This window comes from Felis catus, chromosome B2 (assembly GCF_018350175.1).
Source record: "Felis catus isolate Fca126 chromosome B2, F.catus_Fca126_mat1.0, whole genome shotgun sequence".
Lineage (NCBI taxonomy): Eukaryota > Metazoa > Chordata > Mammalia > Carnivora > Felidae > Felis > Felis catus.
Genome location: NC_058372.1, coordinates 144,706,207 through 144,732,079, shown reverse-complemented (window position 1 = coordinate 144,732,079; position 25,873 = coordinate 144,706,207). Strand labels below are relative to the sequence as shown.

Below are 25,873 nucleotides of genomic sequence, written 5' to 3'. Positions count from 1 at the left end.
GGCCTCTGATGCATCCAAGAGTTATCAAATTTTACTACATCCAGCAGTTATCAAATTTTACTGCACGTTGAATTCACCTGGGAGATTTTTTAAAGGTACCAATGCTTAGTCTCACCCAAGAACAATTGAAATTGAATTACAGGGATAGGGCCCAGGCGTCTGTGTTCTGAGACAGCTGGCCAGGAACAGCTGATGTACAGTAATGTCATGTGAGCGTTCAGTACTTCCAAGCCCTGGGAGCACCCATTTCATAAAGCAGCCAATTCCATTTCGTACTCAGACAAGTCTGCCTGAAAATACTTCCTTAGGCATCACTGAAATCTGTAACTCTTTTGCTCATGCTAGAAAATAGAGATTCCCTCACCCACGCGGTGCACCTGAAAGAGTATGAAATGTGACTACTTATTGTAAGAAGGATCAATTTATTGGAATCCATAAAAGGAATTGGAGAGTTGCATGTACCTCTTGTTCTTAGACAAAACTGAATATTGGAATGTGATGGGTATGGTATGACTGTCAGGAATTTCTTAGATGAGGAAAGGAAAGATATTATCCATTTCTACAGCTAAAATTTTATCCCTCTCCCCCTGCCAAAAACTCCATACTGACTTTACTCAAATGGAAAAGAGCAAAGTTGGTTCATAGTAGCTATAAAGTGTACCCTATCTGCCTAATTGCTTTTAAAATAATAAAGGGCATTTGTGTTATGTATATTTTACCCCAATTAAAAATAAAAAGGACAAAATTATGTGAAGTGCATCTCATTAGTATTTCACTATTTTGATTTTTCTGAAGTCAGATTCATTATACAGTTCGTCTATGACCCTAGTTACTTCATAATTCATAGTCAAAAGCTTTTTATTGACAATCTACTGTTATAAAGTATATATATGGAATGGATAATCTGGTAAATGAAGCATATTAAAAGTTCTCTGTAATTTTTAGTGCACTTTGTTATTGTAAAATGCAAAGACTGTGTCTCAAGGAATAATATTCTGATGTGGCTCTGGTTCCAAATCCTCTTTTTATTCAATGCTCAAGGTAACACTATGGAGGTTTTTTTTTTTTTCCTTTTCCTTTTCCTTTCTGTCTTTTGAGGATGTCCTTCAAAGATGAGCCAAGGACATTTACAAGGGTTTCTAGGCTTCTCCATCAGCTGCCTGGTGCCTGTGGCTAATCTAACTGTGATATATGGTAAATATTTTCCCTTGCAGGAAAAGGGCTTAGAGCTATTTCTATGCATTGATTGAGCACATTAGACTAATATTTATCCATTTGAAACTTTGGGAATTGGCCGTACATCATTTAATAGCTGTGCACCAATTATAAGAAGTAATTATATGTAAGAATTTCTAAAGAATTAAGTCTGGGAGAGAAAACCTATCATAAGTGCTTCGGTGAAGATTAAATTGGGGAAAGCTTGAGTTGTTCATATTACTTATTAATATTAAAAGACATGTGGCTTTCCCAATATTAGAAATAAATGGGAGGTTTTCTATTTTGAACCCTAGAGCTAAAGCGTCCAAAATTCTTATTGTTGGTAATAATTAGGTGTATCTTTTAGCAGAGACAGATAATTTTGAGTATCTTTTTCTGAGAATTTGTATACAGGAAGGGGTTCTACACTTGCCAATTTCATTATTTGGTCAGCCTGTATTAATCTATCACCTGGATGAGGGACTAAGTTACATATATTTTCCCCTTTGAAATGAAATCTAATAAGATAAACTATCTACTCCCCTGTAAGAAATGGGAGACAAAATAAGCCATTATTATTTTTTAATTAAGAACAGAAAAAGAGGGGCGCCTGGGTGGTGCAGTCGGTTAAGCGTCCGACTTCAGCCAGGTCACGATCTCGCGGTCCGTGAGTTCGAGCCCCGTGTCAGGCTCTGGGCTGATGGCTCGGAGCCTGGAGCCTGTTTCCGATTCTGTGTCTCCCTCTCTCTCTGCCCCTCCCCCATTCATGCTCTGTCTCTCTCTGTCCCAAAAAAAATAAATAAAAACGTTGGAAAAAAAAAAAGAACAGAAAAAGAAATCTATCTTTTCAAAAGAAAAATCTGTGTAGGTACCCTTCTGTGAAGGACACATTTAAAATGGCACTGTAATTGGTTTTCAAAAATCATTAGGACTGGTTTTCCCTTGTTTCGTAGGGTTTTTTTTTTCATCATCATCTTTATATATTTATGTGTTTTTCAAATTCTAAAGACTTAGCATCTATTTTTATGATCAGAAAATTACTTTTTTTAGTAATCAGAAATATATTATCTTTAAAATCAAGGACAAACAATTACTAGAGTTGGGGCACCTGGGTGGCTCAGTTAATCATCTGACTCTTGATTTTGGCTCAGGTTATGATCTCCTGGTTTGTTAGATCGAGCCTCGCATCAGGCTCCCCAGTGACAGTGCAGAGACTGCTTGGGATGTTCATTCTCGTTCTCATTCTCTCTCTCTCTCTCTCCCTCCCTCCCTCCCTCTCAAAATAAATAAATATTTTAAAAAATCACCAGGGTTGCTAAAGCTAATTTCACTTTAAGATAAGTAGTGATATCTACCTACTTTTCTTACAGCAGCTTCTTACCTTTTTCTCATCCTATGGCCATTAAGATGAACGCTTTTGCTTCTAAAACCATATTCACAAGTTCCCCTCACAAAGATCCCCAGGAAGACAAGAATGTCAAAGCTTGCAAAAAATATTTTAAACCACTGCCTACTTATTGTTTTTGGCTCTCCTTGATCTCATCCAAGTTTTGGAGCTAAAGAGAGGAACATGTGCTGATTTTAGCAACAGAAAGTAATTATCTGCACAATACTCATTTGAGGGGTGATTATAGTCTCGAGGTTTAATTTTGCTTTTTTTTTTTTTTTGAGTGATTCTTTAAAAACTTAGCCTGTAAAAGGAAATTGTTTTGTCTTTTTACTATGTGTTCTCCTTCTTGGTATTTATTTTAAGACTCAAGTTCCTCCAGTTATTTTTTCCTCAGGAAAAAAAAGTCGTGCTCTCACAAGTTGAGCTCACAGAGGCTGTTAGAGGCCAATCTGGCTTCAGTGCTCGCTGTGTGAAACCCATACCGATTTCCAAAGTTCTCCCGTGTTTTTACTTCCCTTTTCCTTTATAGGGTACTGTCTACTGAGATGAAAAGAGGCAAAACATAGGAAACTGGAGAGAGTGAAAATTTAGCACAAATTCTAGATAATCCACAAATTGGCCAACTCCAAAGATACTGTGTTCAGTGTGGAATTACAGTCAGCCCGATTATTCCCAGATTCTGTATTTGCAAATTTACCCACTAAAATTTATTTTTAACCCTAAAGTCTACACTCTTGGTCCTTCTGTGGACGTTCTCAGACACACACAGAGTGGAGAAAATGTGAGTCACATGAGGAGAACGTTCCCAGCTGAGATCTAAAAAGATGCCTGCCTGCCTTCTCATTTCAGCTCCTTTACTGCAAACAAGTGTCTTTTTCACGGACTATTTAGTGCCATATTTTCACACTTCTATGCTTTTTTTTTCTTTTCTTTTTTTTTTTTTTTTTGATGATTTTGCTGTTTAAAATGGCCCCAAGCATAGTGCTGAAGTGCTAGCTAGTTGTACACACAGCAAGGCTGAAGGATGTGCCTTGGAAGAAAAATGTACGTGTTAGAGGAGCTTTGTTAGGCTGGAGTTAGAGTGTTGGCCATGAGTTCAATGTTAATAAATCAACAACGTATGTTAAATAAGTTGTCTTTACACAGAAATACACATAAAACAAAGTTGTATATTGATTGGTTGATGAAACTGTAGTGACCAGACCCTCGCAGGAACCTAGCCATGTATTTCCCCTAGGAGCAATGCTTCAGTATTTGCTCGATCAGAGTTCAAAGTGACTTTAGATAACATAGGTACCACAAATTACAAGAGACAACTGTGTTTAAATGTCTTTCAGTTTGTACAGCATTTGTGTTTTGAAAATTGGGCTTTTAAATCAAAATTTAATAATTGATGTATAACTTAAATGTAACACACTTCTTTTTTTATTATTTAAATTCAAGTTAGTTAACATACAGTGTAGTCTTGGCTTCAGGAGTAGAACCCAGTGATTCATCTCTTACATATAACACCCAGTGCTCATCCCAAAAAGTACCCTCCTTAATACCCATCACCCATTTAGCCCATCCCCCCACCTACCTCCCCTCTAGCAGCCCTCAGTTGGTTCTCCATATCTAAGAGTCTCTCATGGTTTCCCTCCATCTCTGTTTTTATCTTATTTTTCCCTCCCTTCCCCTATGTTCATCTGTTGAGTTTCTCAAATTCCACATATGGGTGAAATCATATCTTTGTCTTTCTCTGACTGACTTATTCTGCTTAGTATAATACACTCTAGTTCCATCCATATTGTTGCATATGGCAAGATTTCATTCTTTTTCATTGCTGAGTAGTATTCCATTGTATACATATAAAGACTATCATGGCTAAAGTTTTCGCACACTAAATATTTACTTTCAATCCTACCTATCTGTTCCTTGTATTCAAATCTCCATCCTTCAGGTTTGCTTAAAACACAGTAGAATGTGTGTTAACTATACTGACATAGCCTGAAACCATTTTAAATATAGGATCCAGACAATCTGCACCTACAAGACCCAAAAATATAGACACTGAAAGGCCCTTTCCCCATGTTAAGTAGACTCTTCTTCTTAGATATTGGTTGTTATCACTTTCAGTCCCAGAAATTGATCCTCAATTCCAGCAAAGGTATTAGAAAGTGAATTTATGGGCTAGGCATACCCTATGGTTTTTGGTTTTTTTAATGTTTATTTTTGAAAGAGAGACAGAGCATGAGTTGGGGAGGGGCAGAAAGAGAGGGAGACACAAAGTCCAAAGCAGGCTCCAGGCTCTAGGCTCTGAGCTGTCAGCACAGAGCCCAATGCAGGGCTTGAACCCATGAACCGCAAGATCATGACCTGAGCTGAAGTTGGACGCTCAACCAACTGAGCTACCCAGGTGCCCCATACCCTACAGTTAAAGTCGAGCTGGTCCTGCCATGAGTTCTGGAAAACCTGGGAGGGGACTTCCTGCAAAAGTCAATCCTGGGAGGAGAAACATAAGGCCCAAAAGGCTAAGCTCTGGTTCCTGAGATCAAAAGTAGGAGGTTAGGGTTAAAGGCTGCAAAGGATCTGATTGGTGGATTAAACCTCCAAGGAAGACACAGAGGTTTACAACGTCCCTCACTAAGGCAGTTAACAAGGTAACAGGTTAGGTATGCATCTAAGTCCATAAGTCTCAAACATTTCCCAAGTTCTTTTTATTATAAGGACTCTGAGGCATGTCCATAAAGGAGCTGGACCTCTTGACACTAGAGAAATTCAAGGTCAGATCCCTTTGACGGTAGATCTATGCTCATTCCACCACACCCCAGAGCTCTCTTAATCACCAGAGGGTGAGGAAGGCCCACAGCAGGACGGCCCTCTAAATAGACAGGAAAAGGGGATAACAGTAAAATGTCTCGTGGATTGTAATGGAAGCAGACCACGATGCCGAGTGGTGTTTCCACAGAATGACCTCTTTGCTTAGGACACACTGTGCAGGAAATCGTGTTCATGCATCCTTCACTGGTCATATGAGGAAATTAGAACATGGAATCCACCTCTAGTCGGAAAAATTATTATTCTAATTCATTTAATCCTAAGTTAAATTTTGTATTCTTTTTCAAAATACTGTAATATTAAAAAAAAAGTTCTCATGAGTGGTTAAGCTGGAAATGAAAACAATTAATGTTTTAAGAGGACAACTAGCAGGTTAACCCTCAGAAAAGCATTAACTGAGGACATTTGGTGCATGCTGGGATGGTGAACAAGATAGACACACAGTTTCCAATGACCCAGGAATTTCTTGGCATAGAAAATAATAGCTTTTATTAAAAAAGGTTTTGACAATCCCTACAGGGTGCTGAGTAAGTCCAGAAATTTATAAATTTGACCTTTTCCTTCAGAATTATTATGTAACTTAGTGGCTAAGCCAAGGCAAAATTGTGTGTGCTAAGGTTAATCATCAGAAAATAAAAGTGTTAGCAATGGAATGACCTGACATACAGAGCGTTACAGAAACAGTTGATTAAAACTGATATAAAAACAATAGCTTTCAGGCCAGCCTCAAGGGAACCAGGACCTGGATTCACTTTTTTGTGGACAACTTAATTCTCCCTCTGATGCAAACAAACATCAAGGCAAAACTTGAATACATAGTGAACGTACTTCAGGGACTGCCAGGAGAGTATGAATTAAATAGAAGAAATCAGGGAGCACTATATTAAATTTTTCTCTGACTGAGAACAGGTTATCTTCATAGTGTTTGCACTCAAAGAAATAAAGTTGGAAGGCAATAAACTTCCAGTTTCCCTTGGTGATCTCGGCGCAGCTCTACTGACTAATCTCCAAATAAACTGGCAATCATATGTAGAATTGTTTTCTTGGAAGCTGAACCTGAGACTTGTTTCCCTCCATGTCTCACATGAAGCTTTGGCCGCATAAAAGGACTGCTAACAGTCAGCATGCCATTGCTTCTGAACTTGGCATTCCAGAGAGTGTGGTCACAGCCCAACTGAGCCAGTATGGCTTAACTGAGTAGTTAGAATAGCAAAATGGTAGATTATTCATTCACTTCCTTATTGTCTGTTTCATCCACAAACAATGTAAATTCTCTGAGTGTAGATATGCCCATCTAGTTTACTGTTGTATTTACACCACCTAGAATAGAACGTACCCATGACACTCAGCAAGCTGGACTCACTGAAAGACAAGGACTAGGGGCAGAAGCCAGAACAGGCACATTTTGGGGGGCAGCAAATTTGAAGTTCATAAATAAATGAAATTCATGTTTTTAAAATGTTACATTTTCTTTTTTTAATTTTTCAAAATGCTTATTTATCTCTTTTGCAAAAGAGAGAGTGTGCGTGAGCAGGGGAGGGGCAGAGAAAAGGGGAGGGAGAGAGAATCACTGTCAGCACAGAGTCTGATGCAGGGCGTGAACTCACAAGCCATGCGACCGTGACCTGAGCCATCCAGGAGTCCTTAAAATGTTACCATTTTCTTACTGTAATAATCTTGAATGAACTCACAGGGTCAGGTGACACTTTTTGATAAAACCCATTTCTAGGAACATATAAGCATGAGAACATAGGCTCTTACATGCGTTTTGAGACACTCTTGATGTACTTTTTAAGAACTCCCTTCTGTCCTGTTATCCTGTTTCTGCTATCCCTGGGGAAAGGAGATCACAATTCCATTATTTCTTCCAGAATAACCAACAGGGAAACCTTCCCAAGACAAGTGAAGAGAGCGTGGAGTCCTTCCCAGGGCTGGGGTTGAAGATTATCAGAAGTTCACTAAGTGCCCACTGATGGCATTTACACACCATTTCCAGATGTGTTTCTATCTTTGTCATTAAAGAGTCAGCATGGGTCACAGAAGAGCAGTGCAGCTCAAAGATGAGCATGAGTTATGAGCAACAGGAAGGCTGCTTTGGGGGCAGGGAGTTGAACTGTGGAAGTAGGAGTTAGGGGGAAATTTTTTAAAAGATTGAAGCAGGAAGGACATAAAATTCACTCTGTGTGGGTTACTGAAGAGGTAGAGGAGTCTAAGGAAAGCACATTATGAGGCAACTTCCTACTACAATTTTAGTTCCAACATTCTTCAATTAACGATGAAAGCAGGAGGCAGTACAAAGGTGCAAAGATTTCCATTTGAGAACAGACACGTAAGGCTTTCTGATATTAGAACTGTATGTTGTCAGATCCTAAGGACAGGAAAACAGGTCTTATACATATATGAGGAAGATAGATGTTATTTTAATATTTTCTGTTTTATTCTTTTAAAAAATAGCACTGTCCATTCCATTTCTACTGGCCACCCATTTTGTCTTCAGTTCCATTCAACGTAACGTTTTTTTCAACCTCTATAATGTGCATAGCATGGAGAGAGCTATAAGAAACTTTCTCTGTCTTCAGTGAGTTTACTTTGTCCTCAGGAAATGAGACGAGTAGCAAAGAGCAGTACCTCCAAGATCATGTGTGGTTCCTGCTCCAGTAGTGATGTGTGCAGTGCTGTGGGCGTAGAGAGGGTTTCTGCCAGGGGACCTGGGAGAACTTCAGGGGAAAATGGCGACAGCATGGTTTGCCTTTGATAGGGAGTCTGGATTACATGTATTTCAGGTCAGAGGAACAGAAGCAGCAAAGATTTGAAGGCCGAGGTTCCCATTCCTCCCAGAATATAACCCTGATTTAACTGGAGCCTTATGTGTTGATAGAAAGTAGTTTGAAAACAGATTGGAAAATCTTGGCAATGTGCTCTGGGTTGTTTAAGACTAACCTGAGGAGTTTGAAATTTATTTTGAAGGTCATGGGGATTCACTGGGTAGATGAGATCGATAAGAAAACTCACAAGCAGTTTTTTCATATGATTTATGCTTTTTAATATTTATTCAGTGTTAACAAGGTGTCAAGGTTATAAAAACATTGTAATGTATACATAATTCCTAGCCAAGGCATTTACAGTTTTAGCTTTGTGGAAACGTAGAACATAAACACATTGGAAGAGTTCAGGGTGAGAAGGAATGAGGAAAGGCAGATATTGTGTGCCATGGCATCCAACTTTTTACTCCATCCAATGACATTACATGGAGAGCTGTTAAATATATCAAAATTTTGTGAAATGTTCTGGGTACTCATTTAAAACACGCACACACACACACACACACACACACACACACAGAACTATAGCAAAAAGATGGTGTTTATGATTAAATGTTGATGACCTAAATTCCCAGGACCTTCAGAGTTGATCATAAATGTCCTATGGTCCCAAATGTACTGTTTTCATATAGTAAAACCTAGCTTTATAAAATCTTGGATGATCAACAATTTACCCCAAATCTTTTCAAATAGATATTTAGTCATTAGGCTTTTGCTCTATGTAGAAAGAAACAATACAAGGGCCCTAATATGTATACATTTGAGTGTGAAGATAACGTATTTGTGATGTGTTAAGATTCTGATAAGGGCTTAAGTAGTGACTTATTCCTAGAAAAGTTAACTCTAATAAAACAGTATCCACCAAGTCTTCAAGTTGAGGCTGCATTTACTCCTCTTCTAAGTTGCTCACCAGAAGGGATATGTGCCAACTGTGTGTCTTTGTAGTTCTGACACCAAAGAAGTGATGTGATGGGTCAAGATCCCTGCAAGGGCACCGCAGCCATCTGGCGTGCACAGGCAGGCAGTTAAGGCAAAGTCTCTTTCCTGATAGAGCATTGGTTTCTCCATTCTTGGGATGTCCAGGTCACCCAAAGTTTCCTTCTCGAAGCAGGGAAACCTTGGCATTTACTTTCTACCACAATTTATACTTCACAGAGGAGAAGGCAAGATGCCAGAAGGCAGTCAGGTGCTCACTGGCTGGATTGTCATGGATCCAACATGGTTGGACCTGGACGGGAAGGAAATGAGCCAACCTGGCCTTCTTGTCCCCAAACATGTTTGTGGATGATAAAATTTGCACAACTTTTTGTATGAGGATCATTCCACACAGGGAAGAAGGAGTCCTCCTAAAGTTTCACCACCAGATGAAATAAAACAATTTGCCTAGTAAAATTTGATGGCAAAGCCATCAAAGGTGTACATATTTTGGTAGAAAAAAAGAAGAGTTTTTGTGTTGTTTCCAATAGGCAACAAGATTATGTTAGCAACAGCCCTGAGAACAAAGTGATTTCAATTTGCAAAGGCTTCTGACCCCTGATGAAGGAATTTTAACTCAACTGCTAATCAACTAGATGCAGATACAATAGAAGTGATGCATGGCCCTTCTGTTCTGAAAAGAAATTCATTTCTCAGTTGTTTCATGATGTCTTGGATTCTGTAAAGGGCTGCACACGAATAGTTTTTATTTTACATAAAAGCATTTTCTATGACCTAAAATATAAACCTTATTGAAATAACTATGGTTTTGTCACTAAAACTCTTATTTGCCAAATTATCCCATTTTTTTGACAATATTTTATACACTTAGAAATCTACATTTGTGTTTAAAATGCTGGTCATTTCCAGTCATTACTACACCCATTTTCCAAATATTGGACATTTTTAAAAAATTTAATGAGATATTTAACAGATTTTATTGGTTCTGAAATAATGAGATATTCATTATTCAAGGGTTCGAATATAATATTGTAAATATCATGACCTCTATCATATAACAGACTTCTTAGCCAATTGGAAAGAAAAACAATTGGTCACTGGGTGATAGCAGCCAATAAGTGGATTTTCTCCTTATTAAACTTTTTAAAAATATTTTCTCCAAGTCAACATAAATTTTAATCACTCTTAGACTAATTTCAAAAATTATCTAATATCTCACACCCGACATATTAAAAGACATCTTTTTTAAAAGAAATGAGAAAATTTTTGATTATTTTGAATAAATACTTTTAAAAATACTTGGGAATGTCCTTATTTTTACGTTTAGAGATGAGTTTCCCCATGGCAAGTTTGGCAATCCAAACTTTCCCTTTTGGTGTTTTTGTTTGTTTGTTTGTTTGTTTGTTTTTTCCCCTGCCAAATGCCACAGTTTCCTCTAGACAGCCAAGGGATCATGTGTTGCCCAGCCGAGTGCCATGGGTTGACATGATGTCAGAGCCACTTGGGGATCCAAGTTGGTGGGATGGGAAAGAGGGTGACCCAAAGAAGGGATGTTGCCCTTTTGTATTATTCTGTTAGAGGGGTCCCAGAGTTGTGTAGGGCATGCCCGTTGTTTTCACAGATCTGAATGAAATCATTTTTCCTGCCCTTTCTTCCCAGGACCCAGATGCATGTGTCAAGGGACTAGGTGGAAGTGGGGTCACCGGGCTGTGGTCAGAATCACCACTGCGCACAGTGCTTCACTGCCCTTTGGCCCCTGACTCCTAGTCTCTGCCCCCAGAGGCGTGAAGGGCCTGCTCTGCAGGTGTCAGGGGGAACCCCTTCAGGGGTCCTAGACAGGTGCTTCAGGGCAGGTGGGGGGCCTGCCGTGTTCCCCCTTAACAACTGCTGCCATCCCCTATTGTTTTTAGGACAAAGGAGGGTATAAAGAGCACCTGTCATGTGCCAGGCAAACTCATTATATCTTCCAATGGATGGTCATTTATTTTCTGGAGATGCACAACAGTCTTTCTGGGGACAATATTGTGGAGATAACCAAGGTGTAAAGTGCTGAAGGACTTTCCTTGAGACCCTGGGTCCATCCCGAGAGTCTCCCAACCCCTCCCCGTGCCACACAAGGGTTACTCTTTACATGCAGACCATGATCTCCTCTTCCTGCCTCAGTTCTCTCCCGGCTTCCCCTCCCGTGATGCATTCCTTCTGCTCTCTCCTATGAGGTGAAGAGTTTCCAAATGAGGATCTTAAAACGAGCTAATAAACAAACAAAAAAGCTCATTCACTTCACCTAACGTCGTTCTCCTGAGCTCAATGCCTAAAGTTCTAGCCCCTCGTTGCTCTTCACCCAATTGCTTTTCCTCAGCCTTTGAGACCAGCTCAGGGCAACCTTTCTGGAGCTCCAACCATGCTTTCCTCCGCGTGCCCACTGTAGTCTTGTTCACACCCCCATCACGACATATGGCAGTGATGTGTTTGCATGTTTCGGTGGGTACAGATAGATTTTGAGCCACAAACCTGAGTGTTCAAGAAACACCACACTTCTTTAGTTTCTTAAAATCAAATCTGCCTCCAGGCTGACCAGGGAATGCAGACTCAGTACTTATCAGGTTCTCTTTCCCTCCCTTGCATCCCAAGAATCTGGGAGACTTCTGTGGTATCTGAAAAATCTTCCGATATTGCCATGTTTCAAGCCCACATGTCCCAAGAAGGCCCAATGCCAGGCCAACGGAGCCACTTTTCTGGAAGGGCTCTGCAGTTTCCCTTTGGAGGCCCAACTGTTTCCTTCAGACTCTTCTAGGGAGCTGATCCTAGGACAGGCAAATTCTGGGCCTCTCCTATTCTGGAAGAGTCTACCATCTATATGTGGTTGACTCTGTTACCCTCAAAGCCTCTCTCTGTCTCTCTCTGTCTCTGTCTCTCTCTCTCTCTCTGTGTCTCTCCATCTTCCCCCTCCAGGACTCCCAGAATAATTGGTAAATTTGGGCTCCATCAAGAGTAGGAGAGTGGTCATGGATTATCAGCAACATTTAGTTTTGGCCTCATAGCAAAAATACACTGTAAGGCAGGTAAAAATGGCTTGGCTACTACCGTCTTGGAATGGAGAAAAGGAAGTCCAGATGAACAAAATGTGGCCTGGTCCATCATCCTGCCATACATCTGTGTCCCTTTTAGGATAGTAAGCTCCTGAAGGACAGAGGCATGTGCTAAACACACTAGGGCCTCTGCCAAGGACCATACCTGACACACAATGAGTTCTCCATTGAGTACTTGGTCAACCAAACTCAAATATCACTCATACTGTGGGTCAGAATGTGAAAGAAAAATTACCTAGCACTGAACCAAAATTTAAATAATGGTTACCTGAGTGTGTAATTTAAAAATAAAATATGTAAACTGGCGTTTTAGGAAATAATATGTCATTTTAAATGTATTGCCACTTACAACCGTTGAAATAAAAGTATTTAATACTTTCAGAGACAATCGGAAGAAAAACATATATTTTGACTCCTGAAGAGTTGCAACTGGAAAAAAGTAAGCAGAACTTAATCTACTTTTATGGGGTATTTTCCAGTGATCGCTAGAAGAAACTCCAAATAATTAAGTACGTTTAGTTGCTGTCAAGAATATATGTTTGCAGGGTGCTTGGGTGACTCAGTCGGTTAAGTGTCTGACTTCAGGTCATAATCTCACGGTTTGTGGGTTCAAGCCCCAAGTTGGGCTCTGTGCTGACAGCTCAGAGCCTGGAACCTGCTTTGGATTGTGTGTCTTCCTCTCTCTCTACCCTTCCCCTGATCTCTCTCCCTCTCTCTCTCTCTGAAAAATAAATAAGCACTAAAAAAATGTTTTAGAGGAGCCTGGGTGGCTCAGCGGTTTAAGCATCTGACTTTGGCTCAGGTCGTGATCTCACAGTTCAGGAGTTTGAGCCCCACGTCGGGCTTTGCACTGACAGTGCGAAGCCTGCTTGGAGTTCTCACTCCCTCTCTCTCTCTGCCCCTACCCCACTCGTGCTCTCTCACTCTCTCTCAAAATAAATAAATAAACGTTCAAAAAAAATTTTTAAAGAATATATGTTTGCATTTTGACCACAAGCGCATACCCGTCTTTAAATGCCCATTGACAGACACGGGCAACTCGTCTGAGGGCTTGACAGAGAGCAGTCAAAATGAAAGACATTTTCTTGAGTGTTTTCAGAGCTGATGATTTTTTTAAGAGATAAATTTTTAAGAACATCACTGTTTAAATCCATCCTTTTTTCTCCCCAGTCTTCTTAAAATCTTCATTTTCATTTCATACATGTCCACAAGGAAGCTGCTTGGTGCATTTTTGGAGGGTTGGTTTGTTTCCAGAAAGAACAACAAAATCACTGGAGGACATTTCCAGAGCCAGCACAGGGCTTACCAGAAACCTGCAGGGGCAGACAGGCAGGCTTGCTGTGTTCCCTCTGGGATGGAAACGCTCTTCTGAGAAGGTGACTCCCCTTTGCACTCCGGTCTAATGACAGCTGAGATTTTAAATTAGCACATGCCATTTTAATACTCACTGTAGCATTCGGCAGCGTGCTCATTGCATTAATCAAAGTGTCACCTCACTCCATCAGTGAAGGGCACCCCTCATCTAGGCAGTGGCTCACACGGACACTGGAGGACAGCAGCGGAACTCCACTGTTCCAAGGATGTCACCGCCTCGCGCTGCCTGGCACTGCGAGGATTTACAATTGCTTTGGATAATCGTCCATATGGAGATATTTATTTGTTTATTAAAGCGTGTTAACCTAGCTAGCAATTGGAAAATGGAACTGTTCGGCAGATTTATTTCCTGTAGTTTACTGAGTCAGCCTAATTTATCACAATACTGAGTGCTCTAATTAAAGGGAGAGGGGAGAGGTTCTTTCACGTTCTTTATGAGGAGTCATTGCATTTCCATCTCTTGCTCAGAGAGGTCATTTAGAACAATGGGATGTATTCCTACCATTTCCCCTGGCAACAAGGTCCTGGAATTATCCCACTTAATAAGCTGGTTCTGATAAAAAAAAAAATGAAAAGATTTCCTATTTCGTAAAAAAGATACGATCCTAAAGGAAAGGTTTCTATTATTGAAACTCCTTTCCCCATTTTGATGGTGCTTTTCTACCGTCTAGAGTGCCCTGGGTTGGTGTTTACAAAAGGCTTGAAATTCCAGCTTGCCAAGGAAGAGCCCAAGTGGGAAACATTTCAAGAGGCCCTAGGGAGATGGAACTAGAACATTCTGACTTGCAGCCCTAGCACAGATCCTCCGGGGTCTGCCCGGGGCCTCAGGTATCCTCCGCAGAGCTCAGCCCTCCACAAGGCTTCCAGGGACTCCCTCCCGGCACGTCTTACAGGCATCTTCAGCAGCCACACTGGAGACAAGTCACACTGGAATGTGTTTGCCTTGAAAAGATAAAACATTGTGTCTCACTGTATTTGTCCTGTAGGGGCTGATGCTACAGTAGATATTTAGTGCCGCCCACCAGCCCCAGACCCACCCCAGCCTGGTTGTCTGCAAGTCTGTGGCCATCTAAGCTAGACGCTCAGAAGGGTGGCTACTAGCTAAGTGTCACTGTATCTGGAGACACTGCCCTCTGCCGCTCAATCTGATACAGTAAACTGATATTTTGAAGTGTATGCTGTGTGTGTGTGTGTGTGTGTGTGTGTGTGTGTGTGTGTCCGTGTCCTTCCTTCCTCAAGTACCTCACTGATTCACACTGTAAAAACTTCTACTTGGGGTCACCAGTAAGCAAGAGTTTCATGAAATGGTTGTGTTCTCTTCTGCATTTCTTTCCAAGCCTGAAAATTATCTTTTTTTTTTTTAAATAAAAGCAGGCACTAAAATAAAGGTGAAATAAAAAGGCTTTTTTTTTTCTTAGATAAATGCCATGATTGATAGAAAGTCCGTGTTTATAAGCTAGGCTATATGTATATTCCTAATAACTTACAGTGAGAGCTTTTACCTTGCACTGAATACATTACCCTTGTTATTTCACGTTTACCATTATTATCATTGTCCTTTTAGACATAAAAAAACTAAGTCTCAGAAATTAAGTAATTGTCCAGTTCACACAGCTAGTAGTGGTAAAGCAGAATTAAAACCCAAACTCCTCCCTAAAGCCTGTGACCTTGAGCCCTTCAATTGCCCATGAGTTCCACTGAGAAATTGGTGATTTGCTTTTCCTAACATTCTTGTGGGTAAATGCCTCACTAAGAAAAATGTGGCTTTAGTATTGTGTTTCATCACAATATCCCTGATTTATAGTATTTAGGCTCTAAGTCAGCATGTCTTTTATTTCTTGACTCTTCCTTTAAAGAGATTCTTAAAAGTAAAAATAGTTCCATTAAAATAGAGCTTTTCTACTTTTTGCCTTTCAAAGCAAGTAATTTGAGTTTCATGATAAGGATAAGGTATGTTGAGAGTCTTAAAACCAATATCCTTGAGTATTTTCCATAAATAGCCAAGATCCCCGGTAGCACTCCTTAAAAGATTTTTCCCCAAAATTTCCTTGACTGCAATTGAAAATTTGGGGTCCCTGAGTAGCTGGTTTCACCTCTGTAAAATATTGTTTTGGTTCGGTGTTGTCAGTCTGAGTGGATGAAACGTTTTCAGTATCTTTCGGAAACAGTTCCTGTGATTCAACACATGTGCCCAAAGGTTAGTTAAGCCCAAGACTCAGTAATAACATTTCCCTTTCCCTTCCTAGTTTCCTGAGCTTGACAATTGCCATTCAGATGGTTTTTTTTTAAATGGTTTTAAATGTTTATTTATTTTTGAGAGAGAGAGAGAGAGAGAGAGAGAGAGAGAGAGAGAGAGAGAGAGAGCTTGAGCAGGAGAGGGGCAGAGAGAGAGGGAGACACAGAATCCAAAGCAGGCTCCAGGCTCTGAGCTGTCAGCACAGAGCCCGACGCAAGGCTCGAACTCACAAATGGGGAGATCGTGACCTGAGCCGAAGTCGGACACTCAACCATCTGTGAGCCACCCAAGCGCCCTGAGACATTTTTAAATTTAACTTTAGGATGGTTAACATCATGTTCAAATTGTAATAGACTCTTTCAGTGTGTCCCTTGGTATCTGTGATAGATGTAGCTGTGAAACAGCTCAGAGAGCTCTCCTCCTACACCATCCCACTTGACTGGTGTAGCAGTGCTGGCCTTATGCTACCACTTGGCGGCTCAGGAAGCCCAGGCGAGGGGGCAAGCAGCGATCTGTCACGGATCAGTCAGCTATGCAGCGGAGAACCCGAGACTCTGATCTAGCTCTTCGCATCCCATATGCCTGCTCTTCACGTATCATGTGGAGGTGTCGTAGGCATCCAGCAATTTCTCAACATGACTTCCTCCACCCCATCCTCCTCTGAGGCTAAGGTTTCATCGTAGAGAATTATCGTTTGTCTTCCCTATCAGCCCTCCTTTTCCAGAAGGGACATAATCCAGTCGTATCACCCCATTTCCTGGATAACTTGCATAGAATTGTTCTAATTTGTTTATATCTTTTTATCCTGGTGAAAATAACTTAACAAAAGGAACCTGGGGCATTTTGTGACTTGCAAAATCACAAGAATTGATGCAAAATAGAGCACAGGAACCAAAGCAAATATATTTTCATTAAGGGAGGTTTGCAATTAGAGTGAGCTGAGTGGTTTTGTGCACTCTGCTTGAACATGATAAAGGACTGGAGATTACTTTAGCATCATTTCAGACAAAGCTACTTAAAATACTAATTACACCACCAAGGAGCTTTTCTTTCTCATCCTTGTACTCTGACAGGGCCAACTTTTCTCCTGGAATGTTCTTCCCTTGTTGTGCCCCATTATGTCCTTTAGAATTTGATCACGACGTCTTATGGCGGCATCCTAAGCAAAATCAGAGGACTAACCTTGGTCTGGGCCTGCAACTCAAAGGCAGAGATTGGCAGACTTCCCTATAAAGAGCCAGATAGGAAATATTTTTCTGCAGGGCATCGGTCTCTGTCTCCGCCTCAAGCATGCTGTCATAGTACAAAAGCCCTAGACCATCCTCAACAAATGAGTGTGGCCGGTTCCAATAAAAATTCAAGGACGCTGAAATTTGAATTCCATGTAATTTTCATTTGTTATGAAATAGTATTCTTTTATTTTTTTTCCTAATCATTAAAAAATAAAAAATAAAAACCATTCTTAGCTTTTGGGCCAGCGTACTTACGCCTGCTCTAAGACATTTAAACTGGTCTTGGAAATGGCCAGTCCCAGGGACTGCTACAACAGGCGTTTCCTCTATATTCAGTCATTGATCTATTGAGCTCCAGGTTGTGCAGATCTATGGAACAGCAGTCCCTGATTTAAAAGTAAATTAGTGACACATGGGTGGCTAAGTTGGTTAAGCAACCAACTTTGGCTCAGATCATGATCTCACAGTTAGTGAGTTCGAGACTCACTCAGACTTTCTGCTATCAGCGCAGAGTTTGCTTCAGATTCTCTGTCTTTCTCTCTCTCTGTCCCTCCCCTGCTTGCACTCTCTCTCTCAAAAATAAACATTTTTTAAAAGTAAATTAAAAATCCTTGTTTGAGGGGTTCTATTAGATACTATTCTAATAGTTCTATTAATACTATTTCAGTAGATACAGGTAGATGTTACTCCAAAAGTATGTATTAATATTACTGTACAAATACTATTAGATACTACTAGCTTGTCTTCTGTTAGGTAGACGATTGGGCCAATGACTCTTCTTCGCACCCTCAGTCTTAGAAGATTCTGTCCAAGAGAGAAAATGAGTTGTTTTGGAATTGTGGTCGCTATTGAGTGTTAACCATTTAGGACTCAGAATATTTCTGAGAGGTCACATAATTCAAGAAACCATGAGAAGAGAATAATTCAAGACTGAGGCAGAGTTCTTGCTAAGTGTTGTGCCCTAAAGCAACATCGTGTGACCACTGCAAACACAATCTACATTTCAAATGTATTTTCAAATTTACTTTTATGGCCACTCTCCTAGGCATTTTCAATACATGTAAAGCACAATCTTCACAAAAAAGGCACGTGTAGGAATTGTAAAACATTTTATGTCTTTATTTTTAAAAGTCCTTTGTAATTCCTTGAGGACATTCTTATAAGGAATATAGAACATAGGTCACAATGCAAGGGGAGGATTAAGTAGAATAGTAGCTTAGGATGTATGAGTTGGAAAATATAATAAGAGGAGAAAACGACAGAATAGCATAGTGAGCAGCAAATGAGAATATAATGGGTTGACAAGCAGATGAGGAAGATTAATTCTTGCCGCTCAGTGCCACTGCCCGTGAACCTCAGACACCTCCACCACCAGCAGTAAATTACAGCATCGTAGTTGTCTTTGCCTTTTTATCAGAGAGAGTTATTAAATTGCATGTTTCACAACATAGGTTATTATCCTATCTATAAATGTTGCATTTTGTTATTATCGTAAAGTATGCATTTGTTGTTTCTGTGCAAGGATCTAAGAGCTCCACTCTGTGTTTCCATGGAGACCACACCAGGATCCGGTCCTCAGCACTCAGATAAGATGCCTTCTGTGAGTGTGGTCAGATGGTAACCTTCAACCGTCACAGCTGGGGAAGGAAGCGGTCATACATTCCCTCTGAAATGGCAGGCCAGGAAACTTTACAGCCAAATAGGGGAGGGTTGAGTTTCAATTTTTTTTTAATCACTTATTGAGCACCGACTATATGAGGCACTGTGCTAAATTCTGGGGATTAAAAGGTAAACTGAAATGTTAAAAGGTAACAAGCTTCTGCCCTTCAGGAGTGTAGGAGTCTAGGAACGGACCCGTCTGGAGAATGATGCCAGAACAAGCCTCTGTGCAAGTTTAAGACTGTATTTGCCTTCCTTCTCAGGACCGAAGTCACTGCAGGTCTGTGCCACTAGAGCCAACTGATAGTAAAGCCTGAGCATAATAAGGGTGACTGACAATAATCTCCCACAGGTCGCTCCCTTTGGCCACCTCCTTCCTCCCTGAGCTCTTCATCCTCCTGGGAGACACCTGTCCACAGGGCAACTGTGTGTGGGGCCCACCTCTTCTGCGTCTACGTCAGCTAGGGGCAGCAACAAGTACTCTTTTTGGTTTTTTTAATGTTTATTCATTTTTGAGAGACAGAACAAAGCGTGAGCTGGGGAGGGGCAGAAAGAGAGGGAGACAGAATCCAAAGCAGTCTCTAGGCTCTGAGCTGTCAGCACAGAGCCCAACGCAGGGCTCGAGCACACTGACCGCGAGATCATGACCTGAGCCAAAGTCGGACGCTGAACCCAGGCGCCCAAGTACTCTTGACTTAAAATATGTGTATTTTATTTAATCAAATATAGAATGCCACAGATTGTGTGATGCACCTTTTTGGTGTATGGCTCTAAGAAGGAAAAAAATGCCACCATTTTGAATTGTAAGATGCCATCACTTGTAGGACACATTTTGATTTCAGAGAGGTTAAAATGTAAAACAAAAAATAGTCATGTTAGAATTAATGAAATATAATTCTTGGATTAAACCCCTGAATAGCCACCAACTTAAGTTAACCCAAGAGAGACTTTAGTAGCAATAAAAATAATTCCTATGAGTAGAGTCACATACACTCTACGGTATAATCCATTTATATTTGTTAATTTCAGATAATTGATTAAAAAATAAACCTATATGGCACAGCCACCCTTTCATGGCCAGTACACTATAATGACTGCTATGTTCTTCAGATCATTCTTATGATACTTTGCTATGTTAGAGGACATCTTGGTTCTTCTTCCTTTCTACAGATTGTATCCCCAGGGCTCAGGCCTAGACCCCTTCTCCCTTTTCTTTCTCCTCTCTTCCCTATCTCCATCTCTTTCTAGCTAGTTTCATCTACTCTTCATTGATTTAAATATTCACCATATTCTGACAATTCTAACATTTATACCGCTTGGCCTGACTTCTCCTTTGAACTCCAAAATGAAACCTCCAGCTGCGTCCCGGGCTTCCCATGCATGACTGATGGGCATCCATAGTTCGTGCTTCCAAACATGAATGCTGGATCCTTCTGCCTCAGTCTTCATCACCTCCATAAAGGGACACCCCAGTGCCCAGGCCAAAGGCATCATCTCTGTGTCACCTTGACTCTTCTCTTTCTCTACACCACACATGCTATTCATCAGCAAATCCTACAGATGTTTCCTTCAATGTTCTTTCCAAAATCTGACCACCCCTGCCACCCTGGTCCAATCCACCACGGCCTCTTGCCTGGATTATTGCAACAGCCTTCCCGCTGATCTCCCTGCCTTTATGCTTCCCCTTTCCAGTCTGATTTCCGAAAAGATGTCAGGGGGATCAATTAAAAATTTAAGTCATATTATGCCCATCTTCTGCTCAAACTCCTTTAATGGCTTCTTATCCAAAGTAGTTAAAGCAGCTGCAGGGCCAATGTGATCTGACCCCAGCTAAGTCCCTGACTTCCTCAAGCCATTCCTTGAATGGCCCACACTAGCCATGCCTGCCTCTGGTCTTCAAGAGTGCTTCACCCTCAGGGTCTTTGTGCCCTGTTCCATTTGTCTGGGCTTCTTTCCTAGCTTCTGCATACACATTACCTTCATTTCCATCTGTGCTTAAAGTGACCTCATCACAGTGGTCTTCTCTGAGGACGTTTGGTTTCCCTTACTCCACAGCACTTATCGCCAAATGACGTCAGTTTACTCGCTTACTTGATAGTTTCCTGGAGTCTTTGTCATGTTTTCTGTCTTGCCATCTTGAATGAAAAGTGCCATGAGGGCGTAGGCTGTCTCAATTTTATTTACTCTTATGTCACTAGTGCCCAGGCTAAATGGATAAAGCTCCAAAATAATACTTTGAATGAATAATGATAAATTACATGTCTGGGTTCTGTGTATTGTTCATCAATTCCATTAATTTACAGTTACATAGGGTCTAATCAGTGGTGATCTAGATTCTTTTAAGGTATGTTCTATTGGCATTATAATTTTGTGTCTGATAAGAAATTCATTGAAAATATTTTATAATAATTTTTAATTTTGGATGATTCTAGAATAGGCCAGAAGCTCTTGTGAAATAAATTGCTTATAGATTAATACAGGAAAGGCTTTATTTAATTTTAGTATCTTTATTTTAAGTTGATAATGTGCTACAATATCTTTAAGATCAAGATTAATATTCCATAGCATAGTTAAGTGAAAATTTTGTTAAAACTAATTACTAAGAAACAAATCTATACATTATTTAGTTACTGCAATTTTATTTAGACACTTACATGGATATGAAGAGTTGTTTATCATCTAGCAATTGCATTTTAAAAAGGGACATACGGCTAATTAATGGTGTTGGGAGTTCTTTTCTTCCCTATCAGAATCATAATACAATTTATACACTTGCTATATAAACCATTGTCTACCTCCCCTGTTTTTTGTCAGAAATCAGACTATGTTGCCTAGCCGTTTAGGGCTGTTGATTGTTATTCATAACCCTGCAGGCTGAATAATTTATTGGTGTCATTGATTTTGTATTAAGAGTCACTGAGAACGTTGAACTCAGCCTAGTAGAACATATTCATGAGTGCTAAAACAAAGGGACTGTATGAGGCCACACCAAGCGAGAGGAAACCTTTTCAGGGCTCATGAGATTTCACCATAATTTTGAAAACCATCGGTTCTCTGTAGAGTTACAGAAATTTATATTAAAGATCCTACTAAATCTGACTGAGACGAGAATGTTTCCAGAATAAAAACCTTTGAAGACAAGAGCAAACAGGGGCCAAGACCACCAGGGAACTGAGTAATAACATTAGCTGAGGAAAACGGCGTTATTTTGATCAGTATGACTCTTTGTGTCTCTCTTCACCTCTCAGTTTATGATTGCTTGCTCTGGAAAGGAAAAAAAAATAGGTATCAAAATTATAATCCCTTAATATCGTTGCTGAAAGACTGTGCTGGCGTCATGACTTTGCTCTTTCAGCCGTTCTTCATTTTTATTGGTGCACCAGCTCACTTCTCCCATCCAGGCTACTGAAATGACAAGCAGGGGAGGAACTGGAGTGGCCAGTCAGTCATACTGTGGAATACTGAAAAGGTCAAATCCATATAGAATTGCACTCAATGTATTGATAGATGAAGCATTAAAATGTTGAATGCACTGACTCACAGCGTGAATGGTAACCGAAACAGGACGCACCATGACATGGATGTGTGTTCTTCACGATGATAATGTGAGGACCTGTAGCCTCTGCTCCCCATTAAGCGATGTGATGGGAGACGTTTATAGTCTTGGCTGGTAGTGTCAGCCTTACTACTCAGACTTAAAAAGGGCGTGCGCCGCTGCTCATGGAGATTTATTGAAGATCAGGCAGGTTGTCTCGGCTTATTATGTTTCCAAGAGCAAAACACAAGCCCTCGCATGCAGTTTTCCCTTCGGGAACCAGGCACAGTGTGATATTGTGATGTGTAATAAGAAATAAATATTTGTCCCCCTTCCCCGGCCACAAAGCTCCTAAAATCCCCTGAGGTTTCCAGAGTGGTAAGAGCAGTGGGAACATCCTCTGTTACATGATATTTGCTCTTTCTTCCAAGGTTCCTGAAATAGCTCCAAGAGCTAAAGGTGAGAGGAATGTCTTTGTTATTCATAGCAAGCCCTTTCAAGCACACCAGAGTTTATGTTAATGAGAAGATTTTTGGAAAGCCTCTAGATAACCAAGGTGTGGATGCTGGTTGCCAGGGAAACCAGCCCTGTGCTTAGAGCCCTGGAACTTTCAGTCCAGGGAGGGGAGAGGGGCTGGAGGTTGAGTGAATCCCCAAAGGCCTATGATTTCATCAAATGTACCTACATAACAAAGTCTCCATAAAACTCTGTAAAGTACAGGTTCAGAGAATTTCCAGGTGGCCGAACACATGGAGGTGCCAGGAGGGTGGCGCACTTTGAGAGGGCAGGGAAGCTCCACACCCCTTTCCTTTATCCCTTGCCCTGTGCATCCCTTCCATCTGGCTGTGCCTGAGTTGTATAATCTGGTTACTGAAGTGTTTCTCTGTGTTCTCTGAGCTGACTGAGCAAATTGTCAGACCCAATGGGGGAGTCCTGGGAACATCCAATTTGTAACAGGTTAGTCAAAAGCACAGGTGACCCACCCCCTGGACTTTCTGTTGACACCCAGAGGGAGCAGTCTGTGAGGTGGGCCACAGGTGGAGAGTATCACTCTTGAACTGAATTGTAGGATGCCCAGTTGGTGTCTTCAGAGAACTGGAGAACTGCTTGGTGTGGGAAAACCACGCATGCAGCTGGTGTCAGAAGGGAAGTTTTGAAAGTAATGGAAGAGTAGACAGGAAGCAAGGTTCTTCCTTTATAAGCAGAGAATTAATCCCTAGCCAGCTTTCTTACTTACAGAATAACATTCTAGATTTGTGTCATCGGGAGCAAACTGCACTCTTCCTTCGGGTAAAACCTTCATCTCCTTCTGTGATTAGAATTGTGTTCCCCAGAAAAGATATGTTGAAGTGCTAACCCCCATTGCCTGCCAGTGTGCTCGTATTTGGAAATAGAGTCTTTACAAATGGAGTCAAGATGAGGTCATACTGCGTTAGGGTGGGTAGACTCCAATCGGACTGATGACCTCATGTGATATAGAGAAGAGACCACCACATGAGGACAGAGAAAGAAAGTGGAGTGATACAAGCTGCAGAGGAACACCAAGGATTGCCAACGACACCAGAAGCTCTGAGAGAGAGGCTTGGAACAGACTCTTCCTCAGAATCTCCGAAGGGAAACAGCCCCAGCCGACACCTGGATTTTGGATTTCCAGCCCCCAGAACTGTGAAAAAGTGAATTCTCTGTTTTTAACCATTCAGCTTATGGTCCTCTGTTAGGGAAGTCCTCAGAAACTAATCACCTCCCTTTACCGCACCCCCCTTCACCCCCCAGTTCTACTTTAAGAACCAGTTAGACGGAACCAGCTATGCATGTGGGGCAGGTGACTCCGGGAGAGGATGCCAATGCACACTCCATAGTGTAGCTCCAAGAAAATCATTTCCTTGAAGCTTAACTCCTGTTCTGGGCTTCTGCACACCCAGGGCTTTAAAAAAAAAAAAAAAAGAGCAAGGTGTCAGGCCGCAATATGGCATACCTCTGCCACATCGTTAACATCTCTTGGACCTTCCGTTGTCTGTAGCACGTGTTCACACGACAGTGACAGTACCAGATGCCAGGTAGAGAAGAAGATATTCTTGACAACCAAAGCTTCCCATTTCTCAAGGCTTGCTTTGCACACGGGCTGCGGGCACAGGGGGAGAGTCTGAGCCCCTGGGCTGACTGCCTGGTTTGAGCCCCAGCTCAGAACTCGAGCGACCAGCATGTGAAACAGGACCAAGCGTCCTAAATCAAAGGGCTGTTGCCAAGACTATATGGATGAATCCATGGCAGCTTCTAAACCAGTGTCCAGAACCAATGAGAAGCTCCCGCTTCGCCACTGTTACTGACACTGCAGCAAATAAGAACACTGTCCGACCTTCACTTCTTTCTGGGAGCCGAGAAGTCTCCGAAGCTGAAGCAGAAAGGGCACTTGTAAAGAGAGGTAAATGAACCTAGTCCGCTGTTATAAGAGAGTTTATATATTGAGCACACTGACTCTTAAAAAACGACTCTTGGTCCATTTCTGCTTTGACTATGGTGAAAATTGGAGACATACAACCCCAGCATTAATGAAAGTTTCATAGTAAAATGCAAGGAACAGTCATTTTTAGAAAGTGGCATTCCAAACCCTACCAATGATCTGGCTGCAGGAGAGGCACTGACTGGGACTGACAATGTGTGTGGAGTGGGTGGGGAGACGGCCACAGACCCATAAGGACTAGGGCGATCAAGAGAAGGACCACAGTGATGCTGTGGGGCCTTTGTCATAGAACCCAGTGGGGTGAAGGGAGCATAGGTCAGATCCCCAGCTGACCTGCTAGAGGTCACAGTCACCACCACCTGGTCACTAGCATCTTCCTGCTTGGGTTTACAGGGCCCTAGTTACAGTGGCTCTTAACTGTCAATTAATTGCTATTAATTACTATTAAGTAATGAATATCCAGGACCAAGTGCCAAGTACTTGTAAGAATAATGTGTGTTTTCTTTATGGTACAGTCTGTGATAGAAAAAAATCATCATAATCCTTGCTATGACAGGCCCACACCTCTGAGACTTGTCAGACCCTAACTGCTTCAGTGGGCAAGAATTAATGGGATTTTGCTTCGTAGGGCCCACTCTGTTTGTGGTGGTTTGCCTTTCTCTGGTCGTGATGATAATCAACATTGTAACGTGCCCTGATGTGGAAATGTGAAATGATTACATTACCAAGGATCAGGTTTTCTAGTACTTATGAGTATACTTTATCATTGTTCATATTTTTAACAAACGGACAGTTTTACATTTTATTTGAAAGAACTTAAGGGCTTTTTTAATTTTTTTTATCCTCAAATGAGGTCTATACCCAGTTTCATGGGTTTCTGGTTTTTGACGATGAAATTCAAATCGCCAGTTGTGTTCGTCTTACTTTTTGTTTAAAAGACAAACCTGATTTCTTTCAAACAAAGGATGTTCTTTCTGGGCTAAAGGTCTTGATAGAAAGGCAGGATCATATTGATGCATTTTAATAAGTGTCAGCATATATAATGCCAAAGATTTATTCCCAGGTGAATGAACAAGATTTACAGCTGTGAAATGCATTAACAACTTAAGCTAATGAATTAGGTCA

At 41.1% G+C, this 25,873-nt stretch overlaps 1 protein-coding gene across 4 annotated transcripts in view; it reads left to right on the top strand.

Moving 5' to 3' along the window:
- PRKN (parkin RBR E3 ubiquitin protein ligase) overlaps positions 1-25,873 on the top strand; it is a 1,341,418-nt gene that overhangs the window by 1,001,722 nt on the left and 313,823 nt on the right. For 2 of the 4 annotated variants that reach the window (XM_045058626.1, XM_045058625.1), the window contains exon 8: positions 12,634-12,690. The exons of the other annotated variants lie outside the window; for them this stretch is intronic. In XM_045058626.1, the coding sequence (XP_044914561.1) occupies positions 12,634-12,690 (57 nt within the window). The remainder of the gene's footprint in view (positions 1-12,633; positions 12,691-25,873) is intronic. 4 annotated transcript variants of the gene reach the window in all.